Source organism: Paramormyrops kingsleyae, chromosome 20 (genome assembly GCF_048594095.1).
Source record: "Paramormyrops kingsleyae isolate MSU_618 chromosome 20, PKINGS_0.4, whole genome shotgun sequence".
NCBI lineage: Eukaryota > Metazoa > Chordata > Actinopteri > Osteoglossiformes > Mormyridae > Paramormyrops > Paramormyrops kingsleyae.
In genome coordinates, this window is record NC_132816.1 from 2,507,144 (window position 1) to 2,532,647 (window position 25,504).

At 42.3% G+C, this 25,504-nt stretch overlaps 2 protein-coding genes and 1 pseudogene across 7 annotated transcripts in view; 1 reads left to right on the forward strand and 2 right to left on the reverse strand.

Moving 5' to 3' along the window:
* Positions 1 to 339: 339 nt before the first annotated feature.
* On the reverse strand, positions 340 to 16,193 carry LOC140581263 (uncharacterized; annotated as a pseudogene).
* Positions 16,194 to 16,355: 162 nt separating this feature from the next.
* LOC140581272 (uncharacterized) lies at positions 16,356 to 24,645 on the forward strand. Of its 3 annotated transcripts, none has more exons than XM_072703435.1 (6): positions 16,356 to 17,186; positions 20,910 to 21,038; positions 22,118 to 22,311; positions 22,440 to 22,587; positions 23,728 to 23,932; positions 24,031 to 24,645. In XM_072703435.1, the coding sequence occupies exons 2-6, from the start codon at positions 20,937 to 20,939 to the stop codon at positions 24,237 to 24,239; spliced, it is 858 nt and encodes a 285-aa protein (XP_072559536.1). In that variant the 5' UTR covers positions 16,356 to 17,186; positions 20,910 to 20,936; the 3' UTR covers positions 24,240 to 24,645. The 3 variants fall into 3 exon arrangements, with proteins under 3 accessions (XP_072559536.1, XP_072559535.1, XP_072559537.1); XM_072703434.1 differs by lacking the exon at positions 16,356 to 17,186 and adding an exon at positions 20,480 to 20,836; XM_072703436.1 differs by lacking the exons at positions 16,356 to 17,186; positions 24,031 to 24,645 and adding exons at positions 20,480 to 20,836; positions 23,495 to 23,547 and having other exon boundaries at positions 23,728 to 23,864.
* The window catches only part of LOC140581265 (uncharacterized), a 65,346-nt gene continuing 64,472 nt past the window's right edge, over positions 24,631 to 25,504 (reverse strand). For all 4 annotated transcript variants that reach the window (XM_072703417.1, XM_072703418.1, XM_072703423.1 and 1 more), the window contains one exon: positions 24,631 to 25,316. The gene's annotated coding sequence lies outside the window, so the exon portion shown is untranslated. The remainder of the gene's footprint in view (positions 25,317 to 25,504) is intronic.

Below are 25,504 nucleotides of genomic sequence, written 5' to 3' on the forward strand. Positions count from 1 at the left end.
GGTCATGTTAACAGAAATCGAGAAAAGAGAAGTGATATTTGGTGGTTTAAGTAGTGGCATCAGCAATAAATGAAAGTTGGCGGAGTCAGTAATAAATGTTGGTTCTGAAATTAAAAAGAAGTGGTCGAACATTGAAATCGACGTGAAAAAATGAGCGGCCGCTCACCGCAAGTCCTTACAGCACAGGCGGAGGTCTAGCACCCTTTGAGCAACTAGTTGCTGCAATGATCGGGGACACCGATGTTCCCGAAGGGGACGCCGATGTCAGCGCGGGTGAGTTTTTCTCGTACCATACTTGTTTGAATTACTTGCATGTTTATGAATAACAAGTTACATTCGTTTATTCTGTTTGTTTATTTTTACAGACAATAGTACAAGAGGTGCCCCCAGTGCCGAGGACGACACAGGCGGTGTTGGTGCTGCTGTGCCGAGCACATCTTTGGGCGCTGGCTGCACACATTCCCGTGCCTCAGAAACCGGGGGGCGACCATCCAGCCGTGTGCTGACTGAAGCTGTGCTGCAGTCACAAAAAGAAATCGTGAATGCTGTAAGATGTTGCCAATGAATTAAAACATCTAAATGATACGTTGTGTGATACTGAAATTTGCCTAAGCTCCTCAGATACCGGCAAGCCACGATTTTGAGCCAGATTATGCAACATGCTACATACGTGTACAATGTGACACACTTTTTGCAGACTGCATGTATAGCAGCACCCCAGCAGTCTTGTCCAGGTAGCGCCAACAGCCTTAAAGCCGCCCTACAGTGCACACCATCACCGCCGAGCCCGAGGATGGGGGGCAGCATTATAACGCCGCTCCTGTTCATTCTGTGAGTTTGCGAGCGGCGTGAGAAGCCACGATAGACTTCAGTGGGTACCCACTGTCCCCTAAGGAGTTGTCAAATGGTTAAATCAAACAAAGCTTACCGTATTGGGCGAAATTATAAAATGGGAAAAATCTTCTTACCGAGCAGCCAGCCATCACGTACCACCCCATTTTCAAGTTTGTTTCCAACACTACTGTTTCTGAAAATGAACGAATCATGTGTTGAGCCAGGCCATCTAGCCACAACATTAATGCAGGGGCGTCAGAAGCATTTTGAATGGGGGGGACACACTGGCATAAGACTGATGTTTTATATTAAATTTGGGGGGATCCAAACAAATAATTATGAAATGTGAGGGGGACACGTCCCCCTTAGATTTAATGGCGGCGACGCCCATGCATTAATGAGACAGATGTTGGAATCGCACATAATTTGTACATTAAGAGTGAAAGTGCTTTCTATTTACATAAGCAAATTTGTTCTCTGAAGGTGCCTTTATAGCAACGATTACATTGGGAAAACCTGACATCGCTGCAGATTGCACTTTAATGTTTGCCTGTTCAACCATAGTGTAAGGAAATTTTATATATCTGGGTGACAAGCGGATTATGCCATCCCATACAGCTGGCATGGCGCGACTCAGTGTTGACTGAGAAATACCCGATCGGTCCGCAAGTTCTCGCTGAAAAGCACCTGTGGCTATAAGAACCCACGAGTGGACAGAACTTGTAAAGGAACAGATATGGCGCAATTCCTCATCGTCTGCCTTTGTAATGCTGGCCCCAGTTCAGCATAGAGCTCCAAAAGGATTGCTCTTGGAGATCTGAATCAACTTAGAAGCCAGTCATCATCATGGGCCAAGAAATCACTATGATCCCTGAATGCGTGCTCTCTTCTAATTCTTGCATAAGCTGCCATGGGAGTTGTAATAGTTCGGTCATTTTTTGTACCGTTTTATTGTTACAAATTGATTAAAATTCAGGTGCCGTACATTTGTAAACAATATATAATTAATGTCGGTGTATTGGATAAAGTCAGCGTCATGATTGTGAGTTTAAAAAGGGAAACCACAGTAGCAATGACTTGCCACTAAGTGCCGTCCGTTTACAAAACCGATCAGAAACATTCATATGCCATGTCTGGAGCTGCCGTGAGAATGTGCGTAGCGGTACGCCAAGTTTTGTTTTTATACATCTCGACGTGAGCATGGAAACGGACGTACGCAACATTTTCGTGCTTACGCACCGTTTATACATGAGGCCCCTGGTCTTTGAAAAGAGCAGAAAGGATTATGGCTGATTCCTCTCACCCTGGTCACAAACTCCTCCGGACTCTCCCCTCTGGCAGAAGTTTGCGGTCCATTGGGACCAAAATATCATGCCATAGGAACAGTTTCTTCCCCACCGCGGCCCGCCTCATCAATAAGGCCAGGAACACTCGCTTAATTACCATTTCCCCACCCTAGCACAAGCATGTACTCTCTTAAATATGTGTATATTTTCACTGCTGTATCATGTTCCACATACACTAACTACACTGCTCAAAAAAATTAAAGGAACACTTTGGAAACACAGATCTCAATGGTAAATGGACTGCATTTATATAGCGCTTTTCTACTCTTACGAGTACTCAAAGTGCTTTACAATTTATGCCTCACATTCACCCATCCATACACACATTCATACACCGGTGGCAGAGGCTGCCATGCAAGGTGCCAACCTGCACACCAGGAGCAATTTGGGGCTCAGTGTCTTGCTCAAGGACACTTTGATGGGGTCAGGAGGAACCAGGGCTCGAACCTGCAACCTTCCAGTTGTGGAGCGATAGCACTACCTCCTGCGCCACCATGGGGAAAAAAGTCATGCTAGATTTCTATACTGATATGGACTGGGTAATGTGTTAGGAACAAAAAAGATGCCACATCGTTTGATGGAAATGAAAATTATCAACCTACAGAGGGCTGAACTCCTCCATGCCCCTGAGACTGTGCGGGAAACACAGCAAAACTTTTGACAATGACACATCAATATGTGCCATCCTGGAGTAGTCGGACTACCTGTGCAACCTTTGTAGGGTCCAGGTATCGCCTGATGCTACCAGTAGTGACACTGACCGTAGCCAAATGCAATACTAGTGAAAAAACAGTCAGAGGAGATTAGGACGGAAAAATGTCAGTGGCCCCCCACCTGTTAAACCATTCCTGTTTTGGGGGTCGTCTCATTATTGCCCCTCTAGTACACCTGATGTTAATTTCATTAACACCAAAGCAGCTGAAACTGGTTAACAACCCCCTCTTCTACTTAACTGACCAGATGAATATCCAAGAAGTTTAGTTTACTTGATGCTATACTCTGATTAATAAGCGTTCCTTTAATTTTTTTTGAGCAGTGTATATTTATATTAGTACCTATGTATATATATTTTAGGGCTGTCAAAATTAACGGGTTAACGCGGATTAATCCATCATCGTGATTAATCTGATTAAAATTTAACTCAATTAACCCATCTGCAGCGCAGAATGACTCAAAATCCCAGAAATGTCTCTGTCAACCCATTTCGGGCAGTTTTGGTGCGTTCTATTTGCCCTGGGAACTCACATTAAGAGTCGGACTCCGAGTTTTGAAGCCAGAAGTGACAACAGGCGTACTCCCATTTCTTGGAGATCCGAGAAATATCTCGGAGCAGCACAGAGGATCCCAAGTTCAGAATCTGAGATGGCTGCGCCTTTTATCAACAGAAGGGGAAGTTGTAAGTTTTATACTGTTTATGCACTACTTCTCATTTGTGGCTCATTAAATCGGTCGCAGACACTATACCGTCCAACTTATCTGTGGACGTGTTGCTATGGAGTTTTATACGTAAAGCACGGCACGTAATGTGTTAACTGATATTGCTAACAATGGCAATTAACCGGGCTAGAATTGGATTTCTTTATTAGTCGGATTATTTGTCGGATTTACAGTAGTTCATGCTAATTGAAAGTGAACGAAGATAAAGACCATTTAAACTGAGGTACCTTAAATCCTACAAGTTGTCCGGCTAAGCAAAAAATCTTGCTTTTTGATATGGGTCCATGGTATTGCACTTCTGTGACAGATGGAATGCATCAGACTCGTGTTCAAGATGTTCAATAAACATGTTAAGTGCATATATATTCCCTTTTTTCTTGAGTCTGTTTGCTCATGCAAAATGAAATGCGATTAATATAGACTAAAAATGAATGATATTTAATCGTGATTAATCGAAATTAATCCACAGCAATCCTGTGATTAATCTGATTAAAAATTTTAATCGTTTGACAGCACTAATATATTTATATATTAACCACCTCATCTCTCGAAGTCTGACACCAACCACCAAAGCAAATTCCTTGTATGTGTGAATGTACTTGGCAAACGATTCTGAAAACCCCAAACTTAATGGTGAGATACTCTAAATGTGGTATTACATATTGTGAAGATAAACAATTAAGCAAAGTATACCAAAAAGTGTTGACCAGTGTACAAGAGAAAAATAAATGTTCCTGGGATTCACTCACATTATCACAGAAAGAACAAATCTTCCAAGTCGTCTAAATAGTGGGAGAGTGTTTAGCTTTGTCGAAAGAAAAAATGGGTAGAACAAGCAACAACGGTACCATTCTAGCAGCTGGAGTTTCAGTAAGTTTCGACTGGTGTTTTTTTCTCTCCAAAATTTAGCTTTAAATTGATTACTTAAGCTTAGACTGACTGTCCGCAAACTCCCCTGTTCCAGAGTGCGTAGTTTCTAATTAATGTCATACAGATTTTGCTATTGAAAAAGAAAAAAATATTTATAAATATTTATTTAGTTCCAAATCTGTTTAGCTTTAGTGAACTAGGCAGCTCTGTTACAAATGTTAGATGTGCTGTGAAATTAAGTAATTATTACTGTACATGACAATTATTCTTATTAATTATGCTACAGTGGTACCTCAGAACTCAAACTTACTCCATTCAGAACTCCGGATCGAATCCTGATCGAATTTTCCCCATAAGAAATAATGGAAGACCAATTAATTGGTTCCCGGCCCCAAAAAAATTACACCTAAATATGTTTTTCTTTTTTTTTTTGTTAGTATTTAAACACAAAATGAACCGGATAAAACAAGAAGAGCATATACTGTACTAAACACATTAAGCACATTTATCAAAACAGTAATTTGTAAAATAAGAAAATAAATGTATCCAAGCAATGTGCAGTTAAAAACAATGGCTACGTTCACACTGCCATGCTGAAGTGACTCAAATTGGATTTTTTGCCTTAATGTGACACAGATCTGATCTTTTCAGGGCTGTGTGGAGACGCAAATCTGATCTTTTCAAATCGGATTTGTGCCACTTTCATATGTGGTACTAAATCTGATGCATATCCAATTCGCGGCCATGCGACCTGAATGTGAACGCTCAGATTGGAATTCATGTGGCTTTTTGCTTATACACATGCGCTAACATCATCAGCCTGCACCATGATTTTTCGTAGTTTGGAGAGCAGGGCTGAGTGAGTCTCTCAAAGTATAAGACAGTAGAGCATCTGCAGAGCACCATAATTACAGGAACTGCATCTCGGAGGATTATCTGTTGACAGATCATTTTCAGTCATTACATATTGTTAGATTTGGCTTACAAACTGTTGGCATGAGATGGAGTGCCATCCTTAGAATGACATTCTAATGCTGTGTTCAAATGGAACTCGTGATTATGACATGGGAAGTCATGTACGTGAGGTCGTGGGCTCTGACTTCCAGAAAAGTTTGCCATCCGAAGTCGTGAATACGATAGAAGGGGGCCGATCATGTGGACTCATCTCATGAACACGGTAAACACACCACCATTTGAATGCACCATAAAACACATGCAAGAACAACAAAAGGAATAACACAGAGGCCAACTGGAACGTGGCCATACTTTGCACATGCATAACAAATTTGAACATTGAACAGCTTGAACTGAAACCTTTTAGAACTGTTGAACTCGAACTCTGACAAATTACCACTGCTGCCCTACTTTTACACTATGGGGTTTATCGTGCTTCTTCATAGACCTGAAGCAAAATGCCCGTACAGCAACCTTTCCTGTTGCCCTGTCCCTGTTTGACACTAAGAATAGCAAACACAGAACAACACAGAATAACACAGTATGTACTTATAACACATATAGAACATATGAAGTAGGTACTCTCCACTAGAATGACTAGGGATGATAATAGATACTTCATTAGGACATATATACCAACACTGTCTGGGAGTAATGTTAATGATAAGCTATAGCTAACGCTATAGTTAAAAGAATACAAAACTCACCTTCGTCTTCGTGGATGTAAGAGGCATACATCTTAAAGCCCTTTTCTAATTTACTTGTAGGTGATTCAGAGGAGGATTTATAAAGACGATGAATGTCGCCGATTGCAATATTTAGCAGGTCCTGTAAACTTCGCGTGTAAAATGATGCCATTTCTTACAGACCGGAAACGAGTGAGCCGCATTTCCACGAAAGCAAAAGCTGATGTGCAAAGAGCCCATTCAGCACCCAGGGAGCAGTGCTTGGGGATGGTACCTTGATGGTCAGGGATTCGAACCAGCAACCTTTCAATTACAAGTGCACTTCCCTAACCATTACGCCACCACTGCCCTGTGTCACCTTGGTTGATTATTTTCAAAAAGTCTTAGTCTTCCTTGTAATGGATTGTAGAAAAGTAACTAAAAAGAATGCAATTGAAACCCTTTTTGTAAACTGTACCCAACATAGTACACTTACACACTGTGTAAAAGAGAAATTGACTTACCTTTGTCTTCAATATGCCAAGTTTCAAAACATTTTAAGACTCAAAAAACTCACCACAATAAAAGCTCATGCGATGAAAATTCTTCTTCAGATGCTTACACAATGTTCAAATAAAACTACAACATATAACACTCATATAGCCTCCTAAAAATTAAATATTTCATATGTTCACAATCAATTAATGTGCAGGAATGCTACCAATTCGGCCATTTTCCACCAACACTGACATCTGCACTTGTGGCCCTAGATAAGGAAAGGGCCTCTGTGTATTCTGCTTTGTGTCTTGCATGGAGCCTGAGGTCTGCAGCCAGCCTCTGACTGTAATGTCAGGATTCAGACTTCTTCCTCAGAATTCTGATTATTATTTCACGTGGCCCGAATCCTCTTCTGTAAAATACACAACTGTGTAATTTTTCAGTAGTTTATAAAACTGCTTTGCAGTCGAAGTCTACCTTCAAAATATACTGTAACTATTAAAACACTGCCTCCGAATCTTTGTCAAACAAATCCTAAACATCAACAGGACTAATGAGGGGGACCCAACATACTGGTATTTCACAAATACAATTCAGAAAAATTCAAGAACCAACTTACTGGACTAACTGTGATAATGAACTGTCAAGTGAGTGCTTCTCAATGTGTCCTAATCGAGATCATCACTGGGAGCACTGGTAGGGCCTCTCCTGTGTGAATCCGCTGGTGACTCTCTAGATGTCCTAATTGACTGAAGCTCTTCCCACACTGGGAGCACTGGTAGGGCCTCTCTCCTGTGTGAATCCACTGGTGTTTCTTTAGGTTTCCTAACTCACTAAAGCTCTTCCCACACTGGGAGCACTGGTAGGGCCTCTCTCCTGTGTGAATCCGCTGGTGGATCTTTAGGTTTCCTGACTGAATAAAGCTCTTCCCACACTGAGAGCACTGGTAGGGCCTCTCTCCTGTGTGAATCAGCTGGTGTTTCTTTAGGTTTCCTAACTCACTAAAGCTCTTCCCGCACTGGGAGCACTGGTAGGGCCTCTCTCCTGTGTGAATCCGCTTGTGCGTCTTTAGGGTTCCTAACTCATTAAAGCTCTTCCCACACTGGGAGCACTGGTAGGGCCTCTTCCCTGTGTGAATCCGCTGGTGTGTCTTTAGGCTTTCTAAACGTTTGAAGCTCTTCCCACACTGAGAGCACTGGTAGGGCCTCTCTCCTGTGTGAATCAGCTGGTGTTTCTTTAGGTTTCCTGACTTACTAAAGCTCTTCCCACACTGGGAGCACTGGTAGGGCCTCTCTCCTGTGTGAATCCGCTGGTGACTCTCTAGGTGTCCTAATTGACTGAAGCTCTTCCCACACTGGGAGCACTGGTAGGGCCTCTCTCCTGTGTGAATCCACTGGTGTTTCTTTAGGTTTCCTAACTCACTAAAGCTCTTCCCACACTGGGAGCACTGGTAGGGCCTCTCTCCTGTGTGAATCCGCTGGTGGATCTTTAGGTTTCCTGACTGAATAAAGCTCTTCCCACACTGGGAGCACTGGTAGGGCCTCTCTCCTGTGTGAATCCGCTTGTGCGTCTTTAGGGTTCCTAACTCATTAAAGCTCTTCCCACACTGGGAGCACTGGTAGGGCCTCTTCCCTGTGTGAATCCGCTGGTGTGTCTTTAGGCTTTCTAAACGTTTGAAGCTCTTTCCACACTGGTAGCACTGGTGGGACGACTTCTCTGTGTGAGGCTGCCTGTGTATTTTACAGTCTCTGTTTATATTGAAAGTCATCTCACCCTGGGAACACTGTTGTGCTGTCAGTGTGTCTGTACTGGCTTCTTCCAGGGTCCTGATTGTGTCTGTACTGGGCTGAGCGGCACAGGGACCAGCAGAAGTTGGTGAATCCTGGGTTGTGTAGATAGATCCAGTCCTCAGCTGTCTGACATACTCCTTGGGGTGAGATATTTTGATATGTCTGTGCAGGTCAATGTCTGCAGTGTAGGAGAATGGATCCTGAGAGCAAGCAAAAGTTTTGGAGGATTCATCCACTCTCCTTGCTGGGGGAAGATGGAGACACGGCAGTCAGTACTGAGATGGAACAGGTTTAAAAGAGAAAGGCAAACATATCTTCCAAAGAGCCTTCATTACTCCATACGCAGTTCATATTCACAGTGTGCTATTCACACTGCAATCTCTGACATGCCTGAACTGAACTGCACAGAGCATCAACACTGCTGGTTTGAAATGGCAACATGAAGTACAAACTATTGCCTCCAAATACACCAAAACAATTGCAGTTTTGATGGTAGTTACAATTGCACATATGCTGGTAGTTAAAATCACCTGGGTTTGGAGGTTTCACACACTCTTTGCTCCTCCCATCAGTGTGTAACGAAAGAGAACCAGTCAGCTCCTCCTCAGTCACATCCTGAACCGCTGCGTCCTTCATCTTCAGCCATAAAAACCAAACAAGGCAGAATAAGCCGTTCACTTCATAATTTTATACAGGCTGTTCTATTTGCTTAAAAGAGAAATAGGAGCAGATTAGGCCTGGACGATATGGCAAAAATTTATATCACGATATATTTCTTAATTTTGGTCGATACGATATAATTCCGATATCGATATGGACAATATTAAAAAGCCTCAGGAAAAAACTGCCGAGGACACGCACAATGGTTGTCTGCAAACTGAATTTGCAAAGTCTATAATACCTCCAGGCTCCTCCTATTAAAATTATATAATTTTTTTTTTAAATAAAAACAGTACAAAAAAAAAAAGGTTCACTTTTTATTTGTATTTAGCCTTTACAAACAAGAAATGTGAAATAAACTATCAAATAAATAAAACTCTCAGACTCAGCTTATTAACAATAATATATTTCCATTTAAACTAGAACAGGCTGATTATTCATATACAGTCGAACCCGGTTATGTCGCCGGCCTAGGGGGTTGCCAAAAAGCGTCGAGATAACCGATGATCGAGATAACCGAAAACCAATATGGCAGCACTATATTAGCATGTGCTTGAAATGTATTTATGTGCGTTAATAACTGAGAATGTACATGCACGGGTTTTTGGCATTGCCGCGATTTGTTTGACGCGATCGGCATGCTATAAATATGTACATACATCGGGGCCGGTTCTAGACATGCATATATGAGGGGGCAGACAGAAATGTGAAGGGGGCACATGGTGGCGACAAAGGCAGGAAAGGGGTGGGGTGGTGCTCTGGATAACTGTTTTTGTCATGTAATTGGATTGCACTTTGTCAGGCCTCTGCCCTAAGACCTGTCCAACTTGGGTGTCCCACCTGAAGGCTAAGCTTCTGCTGGTGTAGCTCTTAGGGTCACTGAGGCACGCAAAGCCCCTGACCACAGTAAGGTGGCAATCCCTCAGGGGGAAAACTGAAAAGTAAAACAAAAAATAAAATAAAATATTCCTCATCAGATTAAAAACAAGACATTTACCTTAATTGGATGGCCTATATCAAACATATTTGAACCCAACAAAACACTTTTCACTATTGCCAATATTACCAAAACTAAAAAGGGTAGGCTAAGTTATGAAAAAGAAAAAATCAATTCACCGAGTCTTGAAATATAAAACTGAAAAATAGGATCGGTCAGGGTTCATTTCACTACATGTTGTACTTGTTATAACTATGTATGTGACGAATAAAGAATCTTGAAATCACAACGAACAAGTCGCTCAATGAGAATGAATGACGTAACCGACTGGCTAAGCTGCTTCTAGCGCCAAGGTGGTTCAAATGGTACGATCCACACTAGGGGTGTCTAAAATCGTTTTACATAAAATTTTCCTACAAGGTGAGGTTCTTTCTTAACATTTTTCTTGTTGTTTTTTTTTTTTTAATACCCCCCCCCCCCCAAACTGCTATTTTTGTCTATTTGGGGGGGTCTTGATCGGGGGGTACTGGGGGGTACAGTACCCCCCGATCAAGACCCCCCCAAATAGACAAAAATAATTCGAACCATGATCTCACTAGTCACTATGATTTTGACGAGAGAGATTGCTGTTTCCTCCAAACCTACCGCAATCACGCAGCTCATTTCGCTTTGCCCTGCCTACTGAGAAACTGGCTCATTTGCATACTAACAGTGATTGGATGTTTAGCTGGGGGGAGGGTGAGTGGGGGATCTGCCGAGTGCTGCATGAGCCCGCGCACATACAGAACGCGGAGGGAAAGAGCGAACAAGAAGTGAAACTTATCATCTCGTTTGTGCCTTTTTCAGTGGATTTTTCAGCTACTGTAGTAAATCTTGTCCATATTCAGTTTGTGGGTAATTATTATTTTCTTCCTCAACTTCTAAAAGTTTGATTTAAGGGGGCAGGACGTTTGCTTAAGGGGGCATTGCCCCAGCGTAGAGCCGGCCCCGACATACATGTTGGCTAACAAAAGGCATACCACCAACTAACAGCAGAGATTTACCAGTATACAATAAAAACCACCGTCGTTTCTTGATACAAACCTTTAATTATATTCTCCAACATTGAAAACACAAAGATCGCTCACAAAATCACAAAAAACCTGCGGGGTGTACTGTAGTTCGTTTTCACAAAAAGCTAACCAGTGTCAAAATTAAATTCATCAGTCATTTCCCTCTGACGCAGCTCTGAAAAGTATCATACACGTGGTTACTATGGTTTCTTTACAAAGTCTAAAATGCTTTGTTGCTTTTGCTTTTAACAGTCTGCATGAAAACAAATGCTTCAATATTATTTATGCTGTCTAAAAAAGTTTTACCTGGATCACGTTTCACAGCTGCGTTGTTCAGCAAATTACCATGCGAATGCGATTTGAATACGCGCTGTTTAGCACTTGTGATACATTTTTAAAAGCCGGTGAATATATATAATATTCAAATGTATATCGAAATATCGGAAATGTGTTTAAAAATCGTATCACCGTTATCGAAAAAAATTATATCGCGATATATATTGATATCGAATTATTGTCCAGCCCTAGAGCAGATAGCAAACTAAAATCATTTTCAAGCCACACAAACTGCACTTTTTTCCTTTTCTGGCATAACCTATATTTGGCTGCTTTTGTGATTAACACACAAAAATTAAACCACCTCTGAATGGACAAGTGACATTTGTGAAGAGACCCACATACACTCCATTTCACCTTTTGGGGGCTCTCGTTCACAGTCCCTTCAACCTCAGATACCAGGAATTCCCCCTCCTCTTTGTTACCCTCTTCGACTCCCTGCTGGGAAGGTTTCTGGTTTGTGTGGCAGCTGGTTTCACTGCAGGAAGGAGTCTGCTGAAACCAAAATGAAATTAAACACTGAGACAGTGCCAGTTAGTCAGTGTGTTGTAATGCACAGCCAGCAACAGCTTGAGTTGACCACAAACAGACCCTCCTTCCCTGGTCTGTGGCATACGATTCTGACCCCACAGCAGGGGTTTCGTTCTGATCGGACCACCAGAATACAGATTGGAAAACTCCTGGATGCTGAAGACACAAATGAAGACTTCAGGCAGACTGCGTCACCGTAGGGTATATCCATAACGCTCCTACTTAGAGTTCTGGTCATCTATAGGCGCTTTCAACATCGCTCGAACTATTTCCGGAACCAGATCCTTTTCCCAGAACCAGTTACCTTTGTCATGTTTACACTGTAAGAACGCAGCACAATTCTAGTTCTTTGGAGGCAGTTCCAGAACTCTTTTCTAGTACCTACTCCTGATTTGCTCAAACACAAACTACTGGGGAGGCACTTAGAGCGATTAACTTGCTGAATGGTCAACCACAAGCACCAGCACAAACTTGGAAGTTACAAATAAGTGCAGAAAATGAGATGCAGCAGAGCAAAAATTGAGCAGACACAATTGGGGTACAAAAATAATTCCATTTATGTATCAAGTAATACATTTTTTGCTTGCATCTCCAAACGTCTGCATCAGAAATTTCTATCACTACCTAATATAGTTTTGTCAAAAAAGGCCGGTAGTGAAACTTGCCATCGCTTACTAGCAAGACAATGTTACATATTTTTTTTTATTCTGCGGAGAATGAAAGCTCGATCTGCTGGCCAGATTTAATAAAAATCATGAACATGCCATGGGTTATATTACCAAAAATATAGATAAAAGGCAGTGTCTTGTTTTGATCACGATTGAGCACCCAATAAACTGACAACTAACTAAAAGGACTCATCCAGCCTCCGTTATTTTGGAATGGCGGTAAAGTTTTGTATGAAGATTATGTGCAACGTTAAACTTACAAACTTTTTGCACCTTCCATGCTTCAGCAAAAAGGTCCTAGTTCCTGATGCGTGTTGTGAAAGCCATACACAAAAACGGCCTGGAGATACAAAAGTTCCTGGCCGAGACAGCCCAGGAACTTATAAACCAAAGGTCCCTGAACTTCAGTGTGAAAGTGCCTTGTGCTTGAACGACACAGACGAATGCCTGATGCTGTGCCTGAAGAAATCACCCGTCACAGTGGGAGCCCTCCAACTGGCTGTTTCACCTCATCTCACCTTGTTGCCCGGGCTCCTCCTCAGAAGGTGAAGAATCCACTTCTCTGAATCGCTGCGTTTGTCAACGCCCGGACTTTCCGCCACCCTCCTGGTTCGGTTTCTTCTCATGAACACTGGGGTGATGGGATTCAACCCTAGAGAAAACACAGTTGCGGACCACTGCACTCTTGGTACTCGTCCAAGTCTAATGCCGGAGCCTGAGGCCTACCCATATCCAACATGGCTTGGTGGTTCGTCTTCATGTTCCTGTAGTGCACCTTCTCGCATCTCTGCAGCCGAACCCATTCAGCCTCTGAGAAATAGGCCCGGATATCTGAGAAATCCTCCTGCATGGGGACAGGGCCTTTCATGAAGCTGCTTCATGCTTTACAGAGCAGGCACACCACCACCAAAAAGCCACTGCACCCACTGGCCATGTCAGATATAACAGGCTGTCCTCAGTTTTAGCTGCCAGTTCTCCCCCAATTGCCTTACCTCATCTGACAAACTCATGCCCAAAGTCCTTTCTATCTTGTGCGGCGACCAAGTCCACGTTCCCACCTGAAATATGTAACAAAATGTCAAATATGCAGAGGGGGGTAGGGGCGCACTACACTTAATCAAGTAACTTGAGGAAAAAATAATCTACTTTCAATGTAATAAGTGAATATTCTGCAGTCTTACTTGAGTATATCTGCAAAATGCAATGCCTACTCTCCTGCATCTCACCTTTTGTCGACTTAAGGCTGTTACCAGTGGTATTCAGCCACCCCATCAGTATCATCCCCCCCCCCCCTCCCCCTAATGTTCCATGCAAACCACACCCAAGATCGATTTCACTGGGTAACAGTATGAGAGCACTAATTCAAACTGCAGCGTGAATGTATTTCGCAGTCCACTTTTTTCCTTGACATAAGGGAAAGCCGGGGTCCCACCAGACAAAGAAGCCTACTCCGGCTAAGAATAACTCAGTTTAACTGACAGCAAATGTAATTGGGCTCAGATAGGGAACACATGTGTAAGGAATCCACTTGCAGAGTCTTGTTTCAGCAAAATGGTGGTTTATTGAACAGTACAATATAATGTAATACAGTGTAGACATACACTGGGTATTGAAAGGCAGCTCAAATACAAATTAAAGGACAGTTCTTGATCCCCCTTTATACCCCAACAAGGTGTAGGTGTTGTGAGTACATTTGCATATAAAGAGCAACCTCCAGCAGTGTGAGGATCCTGAGGCAGGGGCAGGACAGGACGGAGACTTCCCATTAGAGCAAATGGTAGCTCAGCCACTGTAAATGTAATTACTTCCTTATCACCCTAATGGCACCCACTGGAACACCAAATCTCTCCCTGACCTCCCCCACAATCATAAATTGCTAACACTGTCTGTATTCAAATGATCAACCAAGAACATTGGAGGATCTTTACTGCTTTTCCTTACACAGGATTAAACTTGGGTTTAACCTGAGACTTGATACTTGGTAAGGAACGATTTTCTTCACTTACACCAGCTCCAATGATCTTAGTTCGACTCCCAAATTTTACTTATTCAGATGATGCAATACAAAATACAGCTGCCATTGTCAATAAAAACGTGCTAGCGGCACACAAGGTTTTTTTTATTATATATAATAATTTTATTTTTTGCCAAGTATGGTATTTATTTTACATAAAAAAACAGGAAATGCTGTGTGTGTGTGTGTGTGTGTGTGTGTGCGCAAAGCAGCCGGTATTTGTATCTGTATTTGTTGAGGGGGGAAAGTATTTGTATTCGAGTAAAATTCAAAATAGGCGTAAAAATCCAGTTTTTTTGCGTTGCACTTCTAATTTACGTTACAGTGCAAGTATTCTTTAATTATATCCATTATAATAATTATGGATATGCAGTAGACAGAGTAACTTAAACGTACCATATAACTCCTACAAGTGCATACAATTCGACACAACTACACAAGCATTGTTTTAACCTTTTTAACCAAACGTTAACGTTACTCTGTCAACAGCCTATTGTCTAAATTACCGAGCTAACAGAGCTACGTAAAAAGAGCGAACATGAGAGCACCTGACTGCAGACGTCAATAATGCAGCGTAATGGAATAATCTCCCGATCAAACTCCGCTTCCCGAAAGTTATAAACTGCCTCCGGAACCCAGTTAAGGTACAAAAATAGTGATACAGTTAAGTCTTTTTTTCGCTCAGCCGAGCCTTCTCTGTTGCTGTGTGGAGCAGCCTGTGTCAGTCACCTCTTTTACTCCCCCCCCCGACTCCTGAACTCACTCACTCACTCATCCGGGCATGCACTGCGGTCTCAAGAGGAAACGCAGCTTTTTGATATAAAGTTTTTCTTGTTCCCGAATACAAATATTTTTTAAAGTAAAAAACACATTATTTGTGTCTTTCCGAATACCGTATTCGGGTTCGGCTCCACCCCTAATAGCCCAAAGTTAGGAATACTTTATATATATCCCACGTATTTATACAAAGAACCACTTAACATCCTGCTGTTAGCCAATGATTATCTATACTGTGGTTTTCCCGTGCTGTTTTTGATTGTCAAAAAGGTATATGGTCTTTTATTTCCACAGTTTGTGTTTGTTTTATTTGGAGAGCATATTTTAATCTTAGATTTGATTTTTTTATCTGTGCTGTTGATTAGAAAAGTCCGCAACTGTAAAGCTTGTTAATAACCAATTCCGATTTTGTAAACCAACAAGCTACTCCAGTAGTCTTTTTTTCTAGATACTTTTACTCTCATTAAAGTAGTGAGATTGTTGATTACTTTTACGCCGACTTCAGTTTATAAAATAATGAAGTAGCTGTACTTTTACTAGAGTACCGAATTCGACTACTCTACCAACTTCTGCAAACATACAAGCATGTTTTCCGTAACTAAATCATGTCTCCCGGCGGAATGCGAAACTAGCTAGCTACATTAGCAGTCACAGCTACGAACCCATCCCCCACAAACGCCTTACCGTGCCACAAATGCCTGTGTTTCCCCAAACAGTATTTTCCTGTTCAGTCGTGAGTAAAACCACGATTGAAATGTCTGGTGACCGCTGCAGCCTGGCGGAATAATTAGAATTGCCAGGAGGTTCTCCACTAGAGGGCCGGAAACACGTGATCTTCACAAGCGAGTCCAGACATGACGTTATGCAAACTACGCCATGGAGGCAGTACCAGATATCACATGATCTCCACACACAGCCCGGACTTGTCAGTGGGAGAGTGTTGTTTTTCTTTTCTGTTAAGTAAAGTTTTTTTTTTTTTTTTTTAATTTAACTCCTTTATTTCGTCTTCAACAATATACAATATCTACGGAAGAGGATTAGGGGGGACAGCACAGGTAAATCAAAACAAGCCAAACATAAGAGTACAAAGTTTACAGGTACTTTTGGTCTTCACCTTCTTTAAAGAATAAAAAACAAAACTAAATCTTTTTTAAAAGCTACAAAGTTGGGGAGGACCTTCATATATCTACATTTATGTAAATAAAATTTAGCAATTAAAGTAATATTGTTGAGCAAGAATTCAGTATCCTTCTCTTCTGGGAGCTCCGCCAGGGCTAGGGTGACCAGACAATCCATGTCAGGGAGGACACTTTGAGCTACTTTGGGGGGTTTTACAAACTACTTTCTAATTGAAAGGCTCCTGTGCTCGGCTAAATAGTTTAGCTCTTCTTGTGCTTTGACTGGTTTGTTTCCTTGACTGAAAGACTCATCCAGCTGTTTCACATTAGCATTAGTGACACATGCACATACATTATAGGACTGACCAATCAGCACACAGCAAGAGCTGAGTGCTCAAGTGAAATCCAGGTCCGTTTAATTGAAATGGTAATTTACAATTCCTGTCCTAGCTCAGAGTGTCCTCCCTGACATGGATTATCTGGTCACCCTATGGGCCAGGGCCATCTGAGTCAAGGGCATCTGCATCCTCTGTGTCGTTTGCAGTGACTATCTGCCTCCCCAGCGGTACTCTAGTGCAGTGCCTCAAATGGTACCACGTATTACTCCCTTCTACCTGCACCGCTGTGGCTGTGGCTCATGTCACCTTGAAGGGTCCCTCTCGTCGGGGCTCGTGCCACTTTTGCCCGGAACACTCGCAGGTAGACTTTATCTCCTGGAAGGATGACTGGCTCCTCCCGGTCTGTGTCTTCTTTCTGTACTTTCTCCTTTTCCTGTTTGAAAATAGCTTTGTGTATTTTGATTAGACTCCTCATGTACAACTTTAATTCATCTCCCAGCTGGTCTAGGTTGGGCCCCTTTAGTTGATCCAGGCATTGGTCTCCCTGTCAACATTTCATGCGGAGACAGATGCGTCACCCTGTGCGTCTCCATCCGATACGCCATCAAGGCTAATGGCAGTGCATCCACCCAGTTCATTTTGGTGGTGGCACAGATCTTATTCAGCTTCTGCTTAAGTGTACCATTCACTCTCTCCACCATGTCCTGCGACTGAGGGTGATACACGCATCCCAACCTTTGTTTTATTCCCAGCTATTGAACCACTAACTTAGTGACTCTCCCCACAAAGGCAGCTCCATTATCAGAGCTTATCTCAGTCGGTATCCCAAACCTCGGAATCACCTCCCTGATCAGGAATTTCACCACTGTCATCGCCCCCATGTCCTTGGACAGTATTGCCTCTACCCATCTGCTGAACCTGTCCACAATCACAAGCATATATCGCTTTCCATATGCTGTTTTTCCCATGTCCACATAGTCCATCACTAAGTGTCTAAACGGTCCCTCAGGCACTGAAATGTGCCCCATTGGGGCCGTGACCGCTTTGCGCACATTGTTTTTAATGCACACCTCACATTCTGACAACCTTGCATCCACCATTGCTTACAGCTGTGGTGCCCAGAAACCTTGTCACTTAATTTTCCGTAACACCTCCCCCCTTGCGAAATGGTCAAGACCATGCGCATCCGTTATCAAAATGTTCACCAGAGACAGAGGTGCAGCCAAAAGTCCCTCATGGTTGTGATACAGACCATTAGTGTCCTTAGAGGCCCCCCTTTGCAACCACACAGAGGCCTCGTATGGGCCCGCACGCTCCTGCAGGGTGACCAGATAAGAAACAGTAAGGTCTGGCTCCACAGTCACCATAGGCAAAAGACTAGCAGTCCTGACCTGTGCAGCCGCCTTGGCTGCCACATCCGCGGCCGCATTGCCTCGAATAACAAACTCACGACCTTTGCGGTGGGTCTGACACTTAACAATAGCCAAACGCTTAGGATGCATCATTGCATGCAGCAACTCCAAAATCTGATTATGATGCTGAATGGGGGAGCCGTGACTTTTGCGAAACCCCCTCTGCCTCCAGACTGCTCCAAACAAATGGCATACACCATGAGCGTATGCAGAGTCTGTGTAGATTGTAACCGTCTTATGCTGCCCTTGCCGGCATGCTGCAGTCAAGGCCTTTAGCTCCGCCAACTGAGCTGAACACGGCTGTGACGCCAGCTCTGAAACGAGAGTGTAAAAATCATCACCCTGAGCCTGAACCAGAGCAAATCCTGCCTTCAAGGCGTCTCCATCTCTCCAGCACGAGCCATCCACAAACTATTGTCAATGGGAGAGCTCTCCAAGTCTGGTCTCAGTTTAGTGTAGACCAAAGACACTGCCATACACTCATGTGGCTGCCCCTCATCCTCCAGGGGAATGCTGTCTGCAGGGTTCACTGTAGTGCAGCGCTTTATGGTCACATCCGAGTAAGTGACAAATGCAAAGTATGCTAACTGCCGTGCCGGGGTCAACACAAACTTGCCTTTGTCAATAAGGTCCACCACCTTATGTGAAGTATAAATTGTCACTGGATAACCCATTGTGATGGCAGTGGCCTTTTCATAAGCTAAATATGCAGCCACCACACCCTGGGAACATGGTGGGTATCCCTGAGCCACATTATCTAGCTTCATGCTGTAATATGCCAATGGCTGCTTCCGTCTGCCAGGACAGAGGTCCTGGGTCAGCAGGGCCGTCCCAAAGCCGTCCTTCCTTTTCCCGACATACAGATAAAATGGCTTAATTTAAGTTTAATTGATACTTTATTGATCCCCATGGGGAAATTGTTTTTACACCTCCCTCAACTTGCTCTTTGCAGATTAAGTTGTCCATGAAGGGCAGCCACCTGTTGGGGCACCCAGGGAGCTGGGGGATAAGGGTCTTGCTCAAGGAGCCACAGATGTGCTGAGGCTGGGTTTGAACCGGCACCCTTGTGATTACAGGTACGCAGGCTTAGCCCACTGAGCCAAACGCTGCCCAGTGTAATCTGGGAGGCTCAGAGCAGGTGCTCTCTGTAGCTCCTGCTTGATGGATTCAAATGCTAATGAGGCCTCATTTGTCCAAATTAAGGAGGCCTTCAAATTAGTGTGGCCTCCCTCCTTCATCAGTGCCCACATCGGTGCCACTTTCACAGCATAGTCCTCAATCCAATCCATGCTGAAGCCTATCATCCCTAGAAAAGTCTCTTGGCAGTACTGTAGCTTGGCCTTGGACACCTTATGCCCCCCTTCAGCAGCTGCACTGAGTCTTGGTGGCAGTCTGCCAGCGTGTCAGCACACAGCAATAGATCATCCACGTACTGTATCACTGTACTTTTTAAATTCAGTCCATCTAAATCTGCCCTAAGCACCTGATTAAACACATATGGCGAGTGCTTAAATCCCTGCTGCATCCTCGTGTAGTTATACTGCTGACCCCTGTAGGTGAAAACAAACAGAAACCGTGACTGCTATGCAAGGGGCACACTGAAAAATGCTGAACACAAATCCACAACCGTAAACCATTTTGCAGTGGGGGGCACATTTGCCAACAGTGTGTGTGGATTGGGAACTTCTGCTGTCTGATCCTCCACTACCTCATTCACTGCACGCAGCTCATGAACCAGCCTCCACTTTTCACCTCCTGCCTTTGGCACAGGCAAGAGGGGGGGTGTTGCAGCAGATTATGGTAGGCACCAACATCCCTGCATCCAGTAACCCCTCTATTGTTTCCCTTATTCCTTCCTCGGCCTCAGGTTTCAAGGGGTACTGGTTTTTCCAGGGTGGTTGCACCCTGGTTTGAGATAAATCTCCACTGGGCTAGCTGAATTTACTAGGCCTACATCTGTGTCATGGGTGGTCCACACCTCCTCAGGCACTTCTCTTTCCATGTCCTGCCAACATTCCTCTGTACTTTCTTTTGCATCACACTGCACCCCTATCATGCTCCACAATCCGTGTATCATTCGTCCTTTCCATTTTCAATTGATAAATGAAAATCAAAAAATTAAAATCTGATTGTTTTTTTTGTTATTTGATTTTAAATCAGAAACGAAAAATGAAAATTGTCTTGTATTTCCTATTTTAAAATTTCATTTTGGATCAAAAATACAAAATTGAAAAGGGTCCACACAACAGAATCTGTTTTTGATATTTAATTGCTGGGTTGTGCGTCACCCGGAAATTGTTCTGCGAGCAAATAGGCGGGCTTGTGTATTGTATAACGCTATAATTGTTAATAAAGCTTTTAAAAAAAGAAAAAAGTTAGCAACACTATGGCAGCGCTGGAGCTACACTCCACATTAATCATGGAGTTGTTCAAAACTGGTATGACACACGCAGAAATTTCCTGCACACTGAAGCAGATGAATATCGTAGACTGCTCGGAAAGAAGTGTCAGAAGATTTTGTGCTGGACACGACCTAAAGAGAAAACGACTTTTGGCAGACGCAGCATTAGAGAGGATTTTGGCTCGGTCGATTTACGAAGTAAGTGTATATTTCGATTCCCACTGCTTATTTAGCAAATATTTCCTTTAATAATGTGACAATTCCGTGACAGACTGGACCATCGTATGGCCGGAAGTTCATGACTGGCTATCTGGCATCAATGGGGCTTCATGCAGGAGAAGGTCGGGTCGGAAGATTCCTGAAGGAGCTCCATCAGCCATACCATGAATTCCGGCGTCAGGTAGGATGACTAGTAGGTAATACATGTCAATATATTATGTTAAACTGATTAACAGCACTAATTTTTATCTACGACACATCCCTTGCTAGTTAGTTCATGCTATGAATAAACCCTTTTTTTTATATTTCTGTACAGAACTTTACTGCTGCTTTTCACATATTTGAAATAAATATTTATTGCTACAATAAACACAGCCAGGTCAGAGGTCAGGGAGGGTCTGACAGGTGAAAAGCTGAGAAAAAATATCTATGGAATAAGTCGGACTAAGAAGGATAATTTCCACAGCAATATAGCTGTTATTCCTCCTAATTCTGTCAAAATTCTGTCATTCTTATTTTTCTTTAACACCACAATACTAAAGACCAGAGTCAGGGAGGAGACATAATACCAGAGGCTAGAGCAGGGATGATGATGATGATGATGACGATGTACTGTCTTCACAGTTAAGAGATTAGGCGAGCTGAGAAAACTATACTCATTGGTGGGAGAAACCAGACAGGAATCGTGGTTTTCAGAGATATTTCACTCAAAACTATGTTTATTTTTTATTGGGTAACCCACCAGGATCATTCAGTCTTCTTCTGCTTATTATTCTTTAGAAACTTTAACCATCTCCCTTCTCACCAGATATTTTAAGGATTGTAAATTGGGCAAAGCAGATGATATGTGTAACCTGTAAGAAACGGTATTCTGAAGAGGTGATCTGTCACCATTCTGTTATTTATTGTGATTTTCTGAAGCCACTGCATGAACTTGAACCTTTAATCTTTAACCATTTGCTCTTAAATATTTCCAGATTGACACTAAAAGTCATTTGAGACTGACATTTAAGCTAAGTTATTTGTTTCTGCTGGGGAGGTGTTGCCTTTTAACTATTAATTTTATTAATAGTAATAACTTCTTGGACCAAAGGAAAGGATAATGACGTAAAACTACAATACAATGCTTAATACACATTTTTTTCTACAAGTTATGTTTGTAAATAAGTGTTCTGTCATTAAAAACCATTTCCTGAACGTTGTGAGCCATTATTAGTCTGAGAGTTTGCATTAATTTAAATTATTTTTATTTTTACACAGGGTGCTCGAAATTTAAATCCAGCTCCCTATCATGCTGAATACATGGGTCATAAACTTCATCTGGACCAGAATGAAAAGCTTGTAATGTTTGGTGCAACACATGTCTTGGCCGTTGATGGCTACAGCAGCAAGATTGTTGCACATTCCACAATGCCAGTAAAAAACAACCTTGTCATTTACGAGGAAATATACAGGTAAGCAATAACTACCACCTTAAAAATTTGTCATAATTCATTCCTCCCCTGTATGTCTTGTAAGTATATACATCTTTCTCTGTAATCTGTTAAAGTCCGTTTAGTCAAGTGAACATTGTTTCTTCCAGACCTGCAGTTGTGAAGCATGGCATGTGGGACCAAGTCAGAGTTGACCATGGCAGGGAGTTTTTCCTGTGTCTTTACGTGCAAGAAAAGCTGTCACAATATAGGCACAACCTCAGCAGGCCACCATATCTCCAAACCACATCAACAAGGGTGAGTGCTTGGTAATACGAAATCAAATATAGGAACTCATTCTCATCTGTACTCAGCCCCTTGTTGCTTTTGTTTACTGTTGCTTTTATGTGTGTGTGTGCATGGGGGTTGGGTTGGGTTGATTTTGGGGGGTGGGGGGGGGGAGATATAGCTGTGACGATGTTTTTATTTTGGGTTTGGGAAGGGTGATTTTTGTGGGGTCATTTTAATCTGTAAAGCCCTTTGAGAAGCCATGTAGTTTGAAAAGCGCTTCATAAATAAAGTTTGATTGATTGATATAATGGGAGTTGTCCAGGCAGAGTAAGTGCGGCCTCTAAATAAGACATTGTCTGCCACAAATCTTCATTTTGCCAATGTTTTGTTATGAATCGCTAGCACTATTCCTCTGTTATTTTGAAGCGTCTTGGAGGAGCTTTAGATGTTATCATCCGGGGACTTTTACAGCTGTTAAATAAAACTAGCTCGGCTACACTAGCTGGCACTTTCAGTGACGTCATGACCTTAGACCATCTTGGTTGCAGTCTGAGCAGAACTTTCACTCTGTGTTTGACAACAGCTGTCAGTTACACAGAACTTGCTAATGCAAATACCAACATGGTCCATGTTTGCTTGTTTCCAATTTCCAAATTTTCCGACCATCAAATGGAGCACAGAGTGAAAGTTCTGCTCAGACTACAACTCAGGTGGTATGCAGCCATGACATCACTGAAAGTGCCGGCAAGTGGAGTGCCAGCGTAGTTTTACTAAATGGTTGTAAAAGACCCCATACATGCTCAGAATTAAGAGGAATAGTGTTAGCAATTCATAAGAAATTCATAAATTTCAAAAGGAAGAGGTTTTGTGGCAAATAAGGCCTTATTTAGAGGCTGTTTTGTTGCTGCCTGTACCACTCCCATTAAATGGATAGACGCTGATCGTGGATAGATCTACAAAATCTCCCAGAGGACTACAAATACCAGGGTGAGTAAATGAACATATTACATGCTATAAGGTCCAGGTTTAAAAAAAAAAAAATGTAGTTGTTCCTTTAACACTGAAAATGTACTATTTCCAAATATGTCAATAATCTAATCTTCCTGTTAACTTGTTTCTGCTGTCATATTTTATGTGAAAAAAATGATTTGGACTTGTAATCAACAGAACCTACGAGTGGAAAGGTTGTGGCCAGAGGTGAACAACCGTGTGAACTACCCCCTGAAACAGGCTCTGGTGCACCTACTAGACCAAGAGGTTGTGAACATGGAGGACAACCTAACAAAATTCTGCATATCAAACCTGACATCTCAAGTGAGTCAAATTGGACTTGACAGAGTGGTCCAGTCATGGAATGCACACAGGATCCCAGGTATGCTAAACACAATATTTAAATGTATTAGATTTAAAATGTAAACTTGAAAATACAGCAAAAATAAACAGTCTTGTTTTGATTTTTAAAAAAATTAGGACGTGGAATTCCTAATGAACTGGCTGCAAACAGATGTCGAGCTGAAGTCTCAGAGGAGCTGCTGCCATGTGCCTCTGTCGTGGCAAACCTGTATGAGCAGGAGCTGGGATCTTCCCTGACATGGGTGTCTACCTTTGGAACTGACCCCTTTTCATCTGAAGAAGATAGGATGCCATGCAGAAGAAATCTTTGCAGAGATGTACCCTGACATTTCTCTTCTTTTTAATCATGTAGTGAACAATGACTATGCTCCTTTCCAAGATGCCTTAATCTCCCTAATACGTTTAACTGTAAGATATGTTTGAGTGTGTATAGAGTTCAGTGATGGACTGGTGAGCTGTCAAGGGTGTATCCTGCCTCTCGCCCAATCATTGCTGGTGATAGGCACCAGCCCCCCACAGCCCTGCACAGGAAAGAGGGGTGTAGATAATGAATGGATGGATGTTTAGCATCTGAGTGTTTTAGCGGTGTTTCCTCACAAACATTGGTGTTCTCTAGCAGCTGAATAAATAGAGCATTTGGTCTATGGCTGTAGATATTGATCAGTGATACACAACTATCATACTTCTAAGTTGTAGGATAGACAATAAAGGAGAAAGTTTTATTGCTTTGAACTTTTATTTCAACCTCACTAAGGTACAAAAACAGAGGTAAAAAGTCAGCAGCAATGAAAAATCCTACTGTACATACTGTTTTCCTTTAACTAGTTCCATTTAAGTGTGGACCTCAGATTTGTCAGAACATAATTCCTATGCTATAAAATGTAAACAATTTTTGTAACACAAAGAACAGATTAGTCTTTGTTGGAAAAAAAAAACCCAACAGTGCTTAAGTTGCAAGCATTTACAGGAAATGTGGGAACATTACAGTAAACATATGTGAATCTGACTTAATTAAAAAAACAGTAAAACCATTCCACATAAAATTGTGTAAAAATCTGGTAGTTTGGCTCTTGCAGCATCTTACAAATAAAAGTAACTTCTCAAATCTTTTGCAAACATTTTACAGTCTAAAGTGCTTTGAATGCATAACATTGAACTTTGACATTAACATTGAACTCTGCTGAAAACAGCCCAATGGCATACTAACCACCTTTACTGCCACAAAATGTTGCCCAGAGCAGCCAGTGCATCAGACAGTCCAGTTAGTCTTTGTGTGTTCATGTGGAAGTCATCGGCTCGACATTTTGGGCAAAACACTGAATTTCTCTTACACTCATCGATGCAGCTTCTGCAACCAACAAGGCTTTGGCAGCATGAAGAAACAATGGGCTCAACCAAAGGACCTGCAAATTTGATAAAAACAATTGTAAATTAACAAAAAATTTACTGTCTAAGTAACTGTTCCAACACAGACACTAATGCATGCTTTTATCACCTGTAGAATTGACAACTGTAATGCCCTTCTTTCTGGTCTTCCTAAAAGCAGTATCTCAGGTTCACAGCTTCTACAAAATTCAGCTGCACATGTCCT

Coding starts and splice junctions, on each gene's coding strand:
- LOC140581272 (XM_072703434.1), top strand. CDS start 20,624: ATGGCAGCGCTGGAGCTACACTCCACATTAATCATGGAGTTGTTCAAA. Junction 22,588..23,727: donor TCCAAACCACATCAACAAGG/GTGAGTGCTTGG, acceptor TGTAATCAACAG/AACCTACGAGTGGAAAGGTT. Junction 23,933..24,030: donor GAATGCACACAGGATCCCAG/GTATGCTAAACA, acceptor TAAAAAAATTAG/GACGTGGAATTCCTAATGAA.